Genomic DNA, 15,809 nt, shown 5'->3' with positions numbered 1-15,809 from the left:
GTCGTTTACTCTCTAGTTCAACATTCAAAGCTATACTTTTTTTTTTGCATTATTTCTGGCCAGCGGTCACCTCTCACCCCACTCCAACCTCCTGCCACTGATGTACTTGTTGATGTAAATAATGACCTATTTCCTGGTCACTATCAGCCGTAAAACATTTGTCAACTTTGGCCACTTTCCTAGAAAAAATCATTGAACAGTTTTATTATTTTTGCACCATGAATGACATCTTTAGTAAAAGCACCCTCCTTCCCAACAGTGTTAGCCAGGCCTGGTAAAAATAGGTAACTTATCATGATGTTTCCTGTTGTATATGATTCAAGTATCTGAGCTTAGGTTGCTGAATGTATCATAGATGGAAGAACATTCTTTTGATATACTCCTAACAATTCATATAATATGGTGAAATATAGATGAATTGGAATGAGAGTGAGGAGACCATGGGGCTGAGGCTTCTTTTTATGTATGGCATGGTTGGGTTAACAAAGGGATAAGGGCCCTGAGTCCTGCTGTAAGTCCTGCTGGTGTAAGAGAGGTGGGCAGGGTCCTCCAGGTAGTCAACCATGATAAAAGAAAGGGTCCTAGATCTTTTATCAAAAATGTATTCTTGGCTTTTCTCCTAGACTTGTGGTATCATGCGTGTTAGCAGTTTAGTCTATCCTATCTGTTCAAAGTCCACCTTGATGAGATGGTACAGGTTGTAAACTAATACCGTCACCAAAGTCTGTCCACCCTGTCCCCTGGGACCCATTAAGAAGGGAGCACACAGCATGCAACTTTTTCAATCTGGCACTTCAACTAATAATAAGCTGAGAAAAACCAGGGGAAAGCTTGGCAGCAGAGGACTCAGGGGGTGAGAGGAGAGAAGTCTTTGTCCATCATCACTAGACATCAGAAAATGCCATTTTCCTGGTTTTTCAACCCCAAGTATCCATCAGTTGCTCCATTTAATCCATCATCAAGGCTGTCCTTCCCTCCTTCCAAGTACCTCTGAAATGTATCCAACCTTCCCCCATTCTACCAACCCAATTGAAATGACCACCATCTTGGATTAGATTGCTCTGCGTTCACACAGTACCAGAGAGTGGCATTGAAAAAGACAAATCTGAATGTATCACCTCTCCATGTAAACTTATTGTTCAGTATCAAGACCAAATGCTCAACCTGGTCTCTAAGGAGCTATCTGGCTGACCCCTGCTGTACTTTGTAACCTCACCTCAACTTCATTCCTTATTATTCTACTTCTGTCACACAGGCTTTTTTGATTCCTATAATAAGTTTACCTTGTTCCTGCCTCTGGGCCTTTGGACATGTGGTACCTGGTGCTTGGAGAACTCTTCTCCTAATTCCCTCTCATCTCAACTCATACTCATCCTTCATGTATCAGTTAAGTAATCACACTCCTCTCCCTTGGAACTAAGTCAGCTTGAGGTTTTATATTTATGTGGGTGACTATTTGATTACTCTCTTTCCCATTAGTCTTATAAGCTCCAGAGATGGTATAGTTTATCTTCTACTCAAAATTGTAATCCCAGCTCCTAACAAATATGCCTGGAAGTTGAGACATGAATCAGTCTTTGTTGACCAAGTAAGTAAATTGTTGCTTTTGTTACTTGCCAGGAGAGAAGTGTGGTATATAGAAGAAGCTGTCGATTTAAGAGCCCTGAGTTCATATCCCAGCTCTGCCAATTTGTTAGCTAGATGATCTTGGGCAAGTTGATTTATCAGTCTAAGCTTCAGTCTTTGCATCAGTAAAATGGGCAGAACCATATTTACAGGAGGGTGTGAAGGGTAAAGATACTGTATGCCAATTGGGCACCCAGTAGGTTCTCCACAAACAGACATCATCGTTATTATTCTATTTGGAGACAGCCTGAAGGAAAGTACTCTGGTGGAGGCCACAGGGCACTCAGGAGGAAGTTGACAGATTACACCCAAAAGGAAACAGATAGTAACATTTTTTATTAAATATTACAGTGGATCAAAAAGTACAAAATATCTCTTGCCTGCTATGTGATTGGGAAACTATTGGCACGTAATACAGTATCAAAAGCAGTAATAAGTACAATTTGGAAAACATACAAAATTGAGTGTTTATAGTTGGCTCAGCATTTTTCTGGTAGTGTTTAAACTAATGCAAAGGTCACTCAATAACCTCTCCATTGGGAACCTATATAATATCACTGGGCCATGTTGCTATATACAAATAATCACCTTACAGAGCATAGAGGTTACATAGCTGGAATCACCAAAAGTATACAATATTTACAACACAGGAAAGTTTAAAAAAGTATAAACAGCCAAGAGATTATGCTGCTATTCTTCAGACATATTTCAACCATGGGGAGACAAGCAGAATATCAAATACATCAACAGCCAACACTGGAATTTAAGTGCTCAAGATAATCATTGCAATGGTGTGGGTCTCACCAGGGCAAACTTGTTCCCATTTTTCTTAAAAATTGGGACAAGGATAAAACTAGACCAGATGGGACTTGGCTGACCACCACCAAATGTGACTTTGTGGGACAACAAGTGAAGAGAAATAAAAGTTCTCTTTGAAGGCACACTACATAAAATATTTTTGTGGGATCACCTTGAAATTTCCATCAGACACACCAACACAGTGAAATACAGTACTTGAGAATTCATGCACCAGGTCAGAAAGTTGTAAAGTCAATGTCGAGTTTTAACAAACCCTTCTGTATATGCCCTGATAAACAAGTGAACTTAAGAGCCTCTAGCTAGTAAATAAATAAGTCAGTCCTGTGGCAAATATTACAAGCTCCAATCACTTACTAGGAGAATACTTAATTCTGAAACTTGGTTGGGCTGGTTTTTTTTTTTTTTTCTTTAATGTTGAGTTGCCAAAAGCTAAACCAGAAGTTGCATGGAAAGGTTTTTAAAAAGTATTATTTAGAATCTCCAAATCTCCAGTAAATCACGGTCTTAGTGCATTTTGAATTGCAACATTTCTTGGAAGCCGCACTTAGTAAATAGATTTATGACTCCACTGCCAATTAGATTCCACAGTTTCCTTTACAGAACTACCAATAACAATGGTTTGATTGCACAAAGGCTTGTGCAACGCCATTCAATAATAAGGCCCCTTGAGCTCAAACAATGCAAACAAAGCCCTATTTAAGACTTTTTAAAATGTAGTTCTCGGCCAATGAAGAATTCAACGGTCTTTTTGAAAGATTTCCAAGATCTCTGTTCAGAGTTTTAAAACAAATAACACACTGCTTCTGTTGGGAATGTATACCCTCCTCTCTCTCTACTTGTCCTGATGTTTTGCCGAGGGTATGAGCTTCCTCAGACAGAAACAGTGAGTCTCCTCTCGGAAGAGATGAGAAAAACAAAAGCTGGACTATGTTAACATTGTTTGAAAATGGTGTGATCAAATTCCAACATGATGAAACCAGACTGAAATCATTGCAGTGGGGAAAACAAATGCCCCCTCTTCAGAACAGATAGGTGCGCTCCACGGGGTTACACACGCCCCGGTTTTGAGAAACAAACTCATAGACACCATGTAGGATCTAGTCCGTGTCAGCCGCAGAAACACTGGCGTTTCCCCTTCTTCCGTGTCCTCTGATTCTGTGACCATTCAGTCTAGTGCAACTTTCTTATATATGTTCCAGCCAGCATTTTGCCAGCTGCAATTGAGATTATTTTCCCCCACTCTATCTTGTGCAATAGCAGGATAATCTGCATTCACACATTTATAATCTAAATTCTACTAGTCTATCTATGGTTCTATTAAATATATATATATATGTATATATTATTCCACAGGAAGGTAAATAATTAATTGAAGCAAATGGAACTCTTAACACTAGATCTCTACATTCTTTTGTTTCCACCTTTGGATATTAAGTATGTTACATTGAATATTTGGCTTCGTATCATAGAGACATTTCAATACAAATGCACGGCATGCATGGCTTGGTTTAAGAGCCACAGTTTCATTGTTTACCAGTTTTGATTATGTTTCAGTCGAGTTACCTATTTAGAAGTTGAAAATTATCATCAATTTTCATAGAATTAAATATCTCAGAGGTAAAAGACTTGGATAACTATGATTCTAATGTCTACCAGTCGTTTTGGGGCAGGGGAGGGTTGGCTGGGGAGTTCATCAAAGCAGTTTTAGCGGGGCTTGCGACCTGGAAGGAAAGTCCACTCTCTGTGTCGATAGACTTTTAACACACTTAGAAAAATGCATCCACCTTGATGTTACATCTTGTCAGCCTATAGGATAAAGTGGCAAGAATGACAGTATACATTCTTTACATCTTTTGACTGCGTGAACAGCTTAACCATTTCTTTCCAACAGTAAAGAACATCATTCAGTGGACTGTATTGCCAGGTGGTTAAAAAATGGCACAAAAACTGTGTGTGCACACACACGAATCTCACACCCCGTAACCCAAGGAGGATGGCTTGCTTGGGAAATGAGTAATCCAGTATGCCAGCTACCCCCAAAGATGTGGCCTGTGAGGTTCTTCTTGGGAATAGCAAGAAACCCACCTGATGAGGCAATGTGACAACCTATTACTGGAAAGACTGTGGCCCAGGGCAGGTAGCTGGCACCTGGGCCTCCCGCTGCTCACTTTCTTCTGGATAGTCAAGCTCCATCCTCTTCCCAACCCCCTTTCCCAGACTGTTTAAAGGGATCTTTGCCAACACCAATGTAAATCATTTTGGCTTCTGTTCTAATTTCTGAAATTCCTAAAATATCTGTGCAGCCCACAAATATGTCCTCTAGACTCTTGTTATTCAGCAGCTTGCTGCCAGTGAGGTTTTTGTTTTTATGATTCCTCTGGTATGTAGGACAGTTTCACAGCCTAGATAAGGTAAGTACAATGCTCAATGTTTTCACATAACCCAATACTTCAAAGCAGAGCATTTGGCAGGGTAAGTAAGCAGTGTATAAGCTCTTTCAACTATGCCATTTATGAGGAACAAAATCCTTAAATTGCAGATTTGCAAAGGAACGTTCTTTGCACTGTCGTGTGCTCAACGGTTTCTTTTTTCATTTGTTCCACTAGAATCAGTTGCTTCAATTTGTAAACAATAACATTACCACCGAAAGCTGCTCAAAATAAGATGTGGAAAAATTACAAACACACATCAACAACTGGGACAGTCAGTCTTTAAAACAAAATAAACGACCTGCAAATAAAAGCGATACTGTTTAATTAAAAAAAAGAAAAAAAGGACAAGAAACCGGGAGAAAAATAGGGACTACCTGTATATAAATTAGGTGAGCAAACAGTGATATGGGTAGTTTTAAGAAGCAAATATATACAGTCAGTTTAACAGTGTTTACTTCTCTGGATTGTTTAATAGTGTCAAAATGAAAGATCTATTGAAGTTTTACTATACATTGCATTGATTGAACCTTGGAGAGTTTTATGAAGAGGGGGCATCCCTTGGCATGTTTGCCAGTCTTCCTTGCCCCGTCCTCTGAAATGTCTACCCTTTTTTGCCCAGATTGTTTCCTGACCATCAGAACTCAGATGGAGTCCTCTAAGTTCTTCTGGATACACGTGAATCCCTTCACAAGACCCCCGTGCAAAGTGAACCATCTAGGGTGCGAGGGCCTCTGTGTCGGAAGGGGTCAAGATTGACCAGCCAAGGCCGGAGTCATCCCAGAAATACCAGGTATGCTCACTTCCCCTCCGGGCCCCTTAGGCCAGGACTGATCTCACCCCCAGATTAGAAGAAATACTGACTTCTAATTCTCCAAGCCATCACCCCAGGCGCAGGAGCGAAGCACTGTTAACCATGTCGCCATTTGGGATGCTGGGCAGGGCCGGGCTTACAGTTTCGTACTGGGGTGTACGGATGACAGCTGAGAAGATGGGAAGGCGGCTTGAGGATTTATAGCAGCTAGAGGGTAAATGCTGTTGTGCAAAAGGTCCCCATATGAACTTCCTACGGGTGTGGCTGCAGCCAGGTGTCTGTATAGCTGCTGAGAATTTGTCGGCGATGTAAAAATTCCTCTTTGCATCACAAGCGAGTGGAAAGCAAGGGGCTGCATGAGTGGAGAGAGCACAGCCTGGTTTTTCAAGTACTGCAGAGAATGAGAGTACCCAGCCGGGAGCCTGGAGTTGAGGCCCGAGCTACACAGGCTCCCGGAATACAAACCTGGGAAGATGGGGGAGGAGAGGGGCAGCTTGTGGCCTTCCGAGGTGCCCCCAGAGTGCCCACTGTGTGCGGCCTTGCTGCCTTCGCTCTCCTGCTCCGAGGCCTTCTCCTTCCCAGAGACCTCCTTGGCGGGGTCCAGAGGAGACACGGCCCGGGCCTTTTTCCCAGCGATTACAAGGTCCAAATCCTCCAGGCTGCGCTTGATGGGCCGCGCTGCGCCAATGTTCTGAGGACTCATTTTCCGGTGGAGGATGGGGTGGACCATGCTGTCCATCTTCCTGAAATTCTCCAGTCTCACAGGGTGAGGCTTTCCCGACCTGGAAAGCGCTTCAGGGTATTTTTTAGGGGCTGACATGGTCATAGGCGATACCCGACAGGCCTTAGGGTGACAGTCTCGACTCTGGCTATTTATGACCTGGAACTGGGAGGTGCCCTTGCTCTCCTGGGGTCCAGGCGCTGAGTGGGCCAGGCCCAGGGCCTTGCCGGTGGGTTTGTGGGGGTTCTTGGGAAGGCTCAGATCCGTTGGCTGATCATCTGTGGGGGCTTCCACTGCAGCCGACTTTTTGTCTTGCAGATGTAGAGACGCCAGATAATTCACGTGGAGCTTCTCTTGGTGTTTGTGGGAAGGAAAAGAACTGTTTTCTGTTTCCCTGTACATGTCCCTGCAGGGGTACTTGGATGTCTGTTCACTGTGCAGATGGTGTTCGGTGTGCCTATAGAGGCTGTGGAGGTGGGGAGAGGAGTAGAAATCGGCCAGGAAGCTAGGCATGTGGGAGTGGGGAAGCGCCCTTTTCTCTAACAGTTTCTCCTTGCCCTCCTGTATTTCTTGCTTTAGGACATAGGAGTCGGCCAGGGGGCTAAGGTGATGCTTGGAGAAGCTGAAGCGGTGGGGCTCCGATCGACTTAGTTTGTCATGCTTAAAAATGTCACTGATGCCCTTCCTCTCCTCTGAGGGCTTGCTACGGAAACTCTGGACGTGCTGGATCACCGATGGCCGGTTGACTGCCATGTGGTCAGTGCTTTGGCCATGATGGGCCTGGGACAAACTCGAGCACCGGTCCTCCCTCGCAATCACTTTCTTTTTGCTGATCAAAGGGGGTGGGGAGCCATAAGGGTAGCTGCTGGAGAGGCTGGCTCCGCTGACCTGGGACAAAAGTTTTTTCTTGGCCAGCGGGGACATGATGCCTGGGTTCCCCCTTGAGTAAAGCAGCGGGGTGTAATTAAGTCCATGGTTCTCATTCATGGGCCCAGTCAAGTCTTTGTCTTTGAACATGTCAAACGACTGGACCACAAGGACCTTCGGGGTCTGCTTGAGTGCATTGTGGATGTCGTCACTGCCCAGCTGGTCCACCTTCACGGTGCAATTGGCAATGTAATCCGCCATCGCAGGGAGCTTGTCATCCTCCACCTCACTCTGGTTTGCCAGTGGGGGCTGTGTGGTGGAGAAGCCAGGGAAGGATGCTTCTTGGAGCTCATTTTCAGGGCTCTCTGTAAAACAGCAGGGCTTGGGTTCTTTTGAGTCCACGAGAGCACTGGGAGAGGTAAGGGACTGTTTGCCAGTGCTGGGAGTCGGGGCCAGAGGGGCACTCGCCAGTGGAGGGGCAGGCCCCTTCTCTCCTGCCTCCTCTGCCACCTTCTCACTGTTGGCCCCTTGATCTGTTTCACTGTCCTTTTCTGGGTCTGCTTGGGACACCAAGGGCCTTGCTGCAAAATCCTGGTACCCTTCCAATTTTTTCTTTGTGTCTGCTATTGGGAGAGGCTCAGTGATGCTTTTCTGGTTTACAGTCTCTTGTTCCTTCTCTTGCTCTGACGAAACCTGGTAAGATATTGCAAAAGATGGTCAGAAGGAAGCCAAATGCATTGACACTTTATGCTATGAAATAAAATGTTACACACAGCAGATTTCTGAAAACAGGCTTGTCAGTCAGCTTATCGAGTTTCTGTAAAGCTTTATTACTCCCCAATCATGGCTCTAAACAAAGAAATCTAAATTACAGAAAGCATTAGGAGAAATATGCATATTCACTTCAGTCCCTTAAGAGAGACCTATCAAAACAGCACAGTGTTACATACTGCTGGTGTACAATCATATCACTCCTTCTTGATTCTAATATACAGTTTAATTCTGAGGTTGTCTTCTTGTCAAATCAGTCAATTATCCAAATGGGTTTTAAATTACATGTTGTGCTTTATGACACTTTGGAGAAAGATTTTTTTTTTTAAGCATCTTTCAAAATCCAACCCCATGTCAACAAGCGACAAACTTACTATAATCGCTTGTTTTTCTTTAGGAGACCAAGTATCGTCCTAATGTGTTAAATTTTATGGTGCATAAAATTAGTGATGCTTAAGTGTTTATTTTATACCCAGAGCCAGATGACATGCAGGTAAGACTAAAATACTGAAAAATTATACAGATGCAAAATCAGCCCGTCTACCCAAGGGATAGAAGGACTCAGTCCTTCTAGGCTGCAGCAAACTCCATGTCCATTAAAGCTGAAAATGAAGTTGTCAGAATTCAAGCAGTGAGTGCCACCACAAATACAGCTTTTTTGTTCATTGAAATACACTGTAGTCAATGAGATGGATGCTCTTTATGTGTCCCCGTTGACAGAAGTTGTGGGCACAATTCGACCCATTCATTGCATTGTGTAGCTCTGCAAACTTTGACCTTAGAAGGTCACCTTAACTTTCCATCTGGGACCCAGCTGACTGGCAAGTTTTTTCAAAACTTCTGTTATTCTGCCCTGACATGTGTGGGGGGGAGAACAGTCACAAAACAGTTGTATCAAGCTGGTGTTTTTTCTCTCCCTCCATCTTATTCATGAATGTTTTTCTTCTTTGTTGTTAAGTGGTGGACACTTCTTTCCTTTAGCATTTTGGGGCAAGACTGAGGATGCTGGTGGAGGGATGCATAGGAACAAAAGTTTTAAGGAATCATACCCATTTCATAGAGATTTCTCCTTAAATCCACTTCAAGATATCCCTATTTTCTAAGGATGCTTATCATCTTTTCCTTTTTGCTATTTGTACTAATAGCCGCCTTTTCCAGTACAAATATCATTATTTGTTCTACATTAACAATCATCATTGGTCTCTGGAGCTTATATATTACATGAAAATACAGAAAAATGAGAATGGTAAGGGGAAGAGGCAAATTGGATTTAAAAGAGATTCTTATGGGGCTGTGGGGGATTCTCAGTCCCACTGATATTTATGTGACCGAGGCCTTGAGTTGCATGAAATTCTAGTTTTTGGTATAGAAAGTCTTTGAAAGCTAGGCAGAAAAAAAGTTAAGGACCCTTTTTCTAGGATGACATTTTATGATTTGTCTTGGTATGTTAAATGGTACCTTCCCCCACAAAGCTTGAAATCCGATTACTTGAAGATAGTGGGTTTGACTAGAAGTGCTTTTTATTCCACTGAGTTCACTGCTTCACATTGAAAACATCAAAAATAAAAAAAAACAATGACAGTAAAAACAATAAAATTCAAACTCCAAAACACAGTCAATGAAAAGAAATATACTCGCTCAATAACAGGAGTCTGTGTAGGAGATGAGAGGCGCAATTCTTACCGTTGGGTCAACCTTGGAGAGGGTGTGGGATTCCAAGCAGTTTAGGTACCCTGATCATAATGACCTTGGTCACTTAGATACTCATAGTTCCTGAGAGAACCTGTTGGGGCCTATAGGAAACAGGGAGTCTTAAGGCTTTCAGGGTTTCTGTGGCCCACAGGGCATCAGGCTTGACTCTTGACAATGGTCTTTCCCCAGCTGATGGGCTCAGGGCATGGCTGAGGATTCCTCCCTCAACTCACAAATCTTCATGCCCAGAGTGGAGCCATTCAAAGGTCACCTGGCCTCTGGGTCCTCAGTTTGTCCTCTTGTGCTTTGGCAATGCTGTGCATATGGTATCTAATAGAACTCACTGATCCCAAGCCCTGTAATAAATCAGCCAGCCAACAAGATCAAGGAAGAATGGAATGTCAGCCTTAACTTGGAATTTCCTTGCTTTTGGCCATTTATATTGCAAGCTTGCAGATGTTTAGGAACCTCTGCCTCATTTCCTTTCCTCCCTTTTAATTATTAGAGTTTAAAATAATTATGAAAGAAAAAAACAAATTTCTCTTCTTGGTATTAATATCTTCTTACACAGGAGTCAGTTGGGTAAGTTAATTTCTAGTTAGGAGATTGAGGTGTGTGTTGTGTGTTTTAGGCCAATGTTTAATTAGGGAGTCTCTTACGTGTTCATTATAAACCTGATTTTTAGGGGGTGTTTAATATCAGGACCAAAATTCCCTCAGGGGTTGAATCTCAGAACATGCTGTCTCCAAATGTGGCTGCTAAGTTTTGTTGTTTTTTTTTTTTAATGGGCAGCAGAGTTTTTTATTATTCATGTTGAAACAGAGCCCAGATCAGCCCCCATGACTGGCTGGACACTGACAGTAATGGCTTCTACCAAAGGGCTGCTGGGGGCTGTGGGTAGCTGGGACTTATTTTAAAAGGTTCAGAAACTACCTGTTAACAAGAGAGATAATCATGGTTTCAGAGGAACCACTTCAAAATTCCCCTATAAATAATATGTACTTAAGATGTTTCTAAATTGGTCTCAACCCAAGGCTGTTGCACAGAGGTCAGTTACAAGAGGCAAACAAGCCTCTGAAGTTTCCCAAACAGTTCTGCAGAGACACGGCGGATCCCACGGGTGAGTGTTTTAAAGTCACACCCACTCCTCAGACAGACTGGCTGTGAAAGGGCACATTTTTCACATCAGAGTCCCTTGGCTTTCAGAGCAGAAGCTCTGACTCCTTCTGTCTTGAAGTCGGCCTCTGCACTCAGCTTTCTACACCATGTTTTTGCTTCCTTCCAGATCCTATTCCTGGCCTATCCCATTCAACACTCGCACTGCCCCAGAAGGCCCACTCCTGGGGGACCTGTGAAGTTCAGATGGTTAGGGTTCACAGCCTGGTGTTGTCTTGGGCAGGGATGAGGCTTTGAGTGCAAGGTTCCAGGAGACCCCGAGGCAGGCCCCACCTCCCAGACAGACTTCTGTAGAGGAGCACAACTCACCTCTGATGCATCCTGGGGCTTTGGGGCATTCTCTTTTTCTTTCTTGCTCTTAGAGATTTCATGTTTGATGCGTTTGGCTCCTGATACTTTTGTCTTATTCTCGTTTTCCTGTGAATTGTTCTCCTGTTTTCGAGGTTTAATTGGAGGCAGGGGCTTATCTTCCTCTCCTTTAATAAACCTTTCATACGGCAGGATTAACCTGAAAGAGCATCAGAAGAGAGGATCAGCCAGGCTGGCAATGCCAGTAGCAATGTCGATGCTGTGGGGGTGCATGTTTTTTCTCAGTACAAGCAATTTATCAAGTGCCTTCATCTTTCCCGGTCAAAACCAGCACCTGGTAACTTATATACTTCTTTAAAAGACCTCTTTCTCATTTTGCAAATCTGTACACCAAGGATACAAGTGGACACATCCAAAAATCACATCATTATCACTGTCCATGGAACCTGGCCAAATTCCAATAGCAACATCACAATAACAGCAACTATAACAAAAGCTGCCATTCATTACCATTGTGCCCACAGCTCTTTATTGAGCACCGACTATGTGTCAGGCAGTGTTCTGGAAACCAAGATACAGCAGTGAACAAAACAGTAATAGTCAGAGCCCCTGAGGGTTACATTCTGCAAGGTAATGGCCTAGATACGTTATACAGGTTATTTCATGTAATATCCACAATGTGCAATGTCCCTGTGGAGTATTAGTATTACTGTTGTTATTCCTGTTTCAACAGATGAGGCAACTAAGGCCCAAAAAAGATAAACTAATTTGCCTGAGTTACCCTATCCAAAGTTTGTTTTCATTCATGTCAAAATGTAGACCAGACGCTTAAGATAAAGAGGTCACACAAGGCAAACACAGCCCAGTGGAGAGGCGGCTGTCTTAGCCAGAGCCCTGAGGTGGGAAGGGGGCTCCAGGACCAGGAGCTCTGTTTTGGGGTACCGAGTTAAAGAGGGCCCCAGAGAGAAAGAAGACAGAACATTCAAGCCACAAAAACCAGAGGGCTGAAAAATTCAAGCATTTTAATTATATAACTTTTAAAACAAAGTACATAAAATTGCTCTAAAAAGAGAAACATCAAACAGCTCTAGTTTTAATCTGTTTTCCCTTTGCGACATAGTGCTTGATCTGAAAGGGAAAAATAGCTGATGTAATTAAAAGGGATGGATTGCATTACAATCTCAGTTTCAACTTCAATGATTAAAGTTTTTATAATGCATTTGGTATGATTAATGACTCACTGTGGGATTAATACAAGACTCAGTCTTAAAAATATGAACTTTAGTACAGCAAACATAATTTGTTTTAAATAAGACAAGTTGACTCAATGAAGAAAATGTACTTGGCTTATAAACAACATAAATCTGTTCAAATATGGGGAACCCTAATTATTTTTAAACGAAGACTCCCAGGCAAAACCTTCTTTGGTTTGAATATTTGTTAGCTATTCTGATATTGGTTTCTAACTATGCAATTTGGATCTTAACTACTTAAACATACACAACTGTTCAGGTTTGTGAGTACAAATGTGGGGATATTTGTGATCGTAATATTTCAGTCTTTAATAAAATACCAAGTAAATTATGGGAAAGTCAAATCCCAATTTACAGCACAGTAGACAAGAAATTCATTTACTGAGCATGCTCGGACAAGGTATGTGCAAGAAGGCGTGAATAATAGTTTCGAGCCCTGCATCTGGCAGTGGGCCAGCCATGAAGATCAACACAGCCCACGGGGAATAGTTATCTTCAGATCCCATTACAAACTGAGTTTAAACATGTTACAGCTGCTAAAACTGGAAACTGTTCTCTCTGTGCAGACTTACTAAAATAATATGTGGCTGCCAAATACCTGCTTCCCACTGTAATATTACAGTTAATGTTTATATAATAAAAAGCATAACTAAGCAGAAGAAGAGAGAAAAAAGCAATCCTGTTCATACTTGAATGTATTCCGTCTCATCTGTGAAGTCCCCAACATTCCCCTAATTGCTTTTATCTGCATAGTTCTGCCAGCGACTTCATTCCCTTCAATAGTGGCAGGTTGGGGATTTTTGTCCAGGAGCAAAATGCATTGAATATTTTAAATTAGGAAGAATATGTTAAATTGACTTTAATGAAAACATATTTTTATTGTTAGGACAGATAGGTTTGTTTTACTTTTGTTTGGTTGCCATGGGAACCCAAGGAGCATTGAAGCCTGGGTATTTCAATGGTTATTGTTTGTTGGTACCACCCTCTCCCCTCCAGCTCCACTCCCTAATTGAGATGGTGACACCACGAGGGGCTCCCTTCAGCATTACCTGAGGGTGGGGAAGGAGAGGAGAGGAAGCAGAGAGCAACAGAATAACGTGGCCGCTGCACCAAGAGTCGCCACACTCCCACGGGTCCTGAGAGTCCTGAGCCAACCCAGCTTTCTAGATGGGTGCTAGGGAGATTTTAATTTCCTTATACAGTGTTGCAAGTTGAAGAGGCAGGGCAACATTTCTATTTCATTTCTTTTCCCTTTCTTTTTTTTTTTTTTCTTCCCTTCACTCAACTCAGCAGCTGGCTGGACGGCAGCAATAAAAAATACATTTCACTTTGCTGGTCAAAGGCCTGAAGCCAGAAGCAGGAAATCTGGAATTAAATGTTTCTTGTATCTGGAAAGAGGCATGACTAAGGTAAAACTGAATCCAAACACAAACGCTGCTTGTTCAAGGCTTCCAGAGGGGGGGTGTGGGTGTGGGTGTGTGGGGGTGTGTGTGTGTGTGTATGTGTATGTGTGTATAAAGGTCAATTGAGTGATTTTTTTTTTCCTTTCTAAATCACTGAAAGATAATTATAGTGGCTCAGGGAATAAAAGCTCCCAAAATAAAACAAGAAAGGCAGCAGCTAAAAGGAAACAAGTAGAAATATGACCAGCTAAACCCTGAAGAACAGCTCATGGTCTCTCACCCAGCTCACAAACAATCGCTGTTAATATAGTGATTTCCGTTTGGTGCAATTTTCACTGAATGTTTTTTCAGTTACCCTGTCATGGTACAACACAATTACTCCACAGGATATGATCTTATCATCTGATTATTAGAAGTTTTTACAGCACAAGAGGACGAAAGCTAGTATAGGTTTCTAAACATTTAAATGTTTAACGTACGTGTGATACCATTAAAAACAGGGTGGCCAACATAAGGTCAACACTGCCCAACGCAGGAAACATTGTATTGTATAAAGAATTTAGTATAATGCAAAATGACTGTGCCTTGCGGAAGATTATTCCTTAAATATTTGTAGTACAACAAAGATTTAATCAGCTTCTAAACTGTACAGATAAAAGCAAAAATGCATTCAGCCCCCGAGAACTCATTACACAGGAGAAATATTTTCAATGGGCTGCAACTCTTAAGAATGTGGTTTGGGTTTTTGATGGGTAGAAGTAATAGGGAAGAGAAGCAATATATTCATTAGGAAATCCAGAGCGATTCCCCGCCCCACCCCACCCCGCCCCCGATCTAATGTAGTCTGAGGATTGAAAGCTAGGCAGATAAATGGGCCTCTACTATTACCCAGATTTCACATTTCAGATTAGCAAAATGTTTATTTACGATGCCATTAATGGATCTGAAAAAGGTAAGCCACTATGTATTAAAAAATAACATTTTTCCATAGGCATAAGATTTGTAGCAGCATGAGATTTTATTTTTCCCTAGGAATAATACGAGAACAACATTTTCCACCCCAAAGCAGAAACAGTAGGGGAGCCTTTTGCTATCATGGAGATTCTTATTAAATTCAGTTGCTGTGAAAAGCAAGATTTTTTTCTTCTTTCTCCTTTTTTTTTCCTTAAATAAAGATGACTTACAATCAACCCAAGTTAAAATTAACAAATCAATGGCAATATAACCTTGATTTATTAGCATCTGAGCCACTAAATTATCATCATACAAGAAATTGCTGGTTTGAAAAGATTTCGGCTTTGTTAAATCTCAAGTTAAATAATGGTGCTCAGTATACTGGGGTTTTAGATCTGCCTCATCTGATATTATGAAAAATTCAATACATTTCTCTACAGCAGAAGTCAAGGGTCAGCAAATCTATTATTGTAATGTAAGTAATCCGGCAACCTGCCAACTCTTTCTCCCTTTTATTATTATTTTTAAACACGAAGGCAGATAATTTTATATTTAAAAATTCTGAAATCCTCCAGGGCCTTGCCTCTCTTTCTCAACAAAAAGCAGCAGCCTCACATTCAAGAAATGTATATCGCACATGTCCTCATCATTTGCATTTCATACAAAAGAAGCAAAGACCTTCATCTTTATTAAGCAACATTCCCCTCCCCTCCTCATAGGCAGAGGAAGAATAATGTCAGATCTCATCAGAATGAGTGACCACTAATGTCTCCTGTATTGATTAATGCTTGCATGGGATGACTGAACTTTGGGGCCAAAACATTTAGCAAACAGTGCTTAAGAGGAGAAATGAGAATCTATCTATTTATAGAGCTTTGAAAAATGATATTATAATAATGTCTGGGACTGATTCAGTCTGAAGAGTAGGAGAAGCAGCAAGTCTTTAGGGTTGCGTTTGAACCTCAGACTCACCCA

At 42.0% G+C, this 15,809-nt stretch overlaps 1 protein-coding gene across 2 annotated transcripts in view; it reads right to left on the bottom strand.

Annotated features, from left to right (window-relative positions):
• Positions 1 to 1,943: 1,943 nt before the first annotated feature.
• Positions 1,944 to 15,809, bottom strand: part of ARID5B (AT-rich interaction domain 5B) — a 192,567-nt gene continuing 178,701 nt past the window's right edge. For both annotated transcript variants that reach the window (XM_061405084.1, XM_061405085.1), the window contains 2 exons: positions 11,225 to 11,423; positions 1,944 to 7,969 (listed from right to left, as the gene is read on the bottom strand). In XM_061405084.1, the coding sequence (XP_061261068.1) occupies positions 5,825 to 7,969; positions 11,225 to 11,423 (2,344 nt within the window). In that variant the 3' untranslated portion in view covers positions 1,944 to 5,824. The remainder of the gene's footprint in view (positions 7,970 to 11,224; positions 11,424 to 15,809) is intronic.

The sequence above is a fragment of the Bos javanicus genome, chromosome 28, assembly GCF_032452875.1.
Source record: "Bos javanicus breed banteng chromosome 28, ARS-OSU_banteng_1.0, whole genome shotgun sequence".
Taxonomy (NCBI): domain Eukaryota; kingdom Metazoa; phylum Chordata; class Mammalia; order Artiodactyla; family Bovidae; genus Bos; species Bos javanicus.
This window is presented reverse-complemented; position numbering and strand designations above follow the sequence as displayed.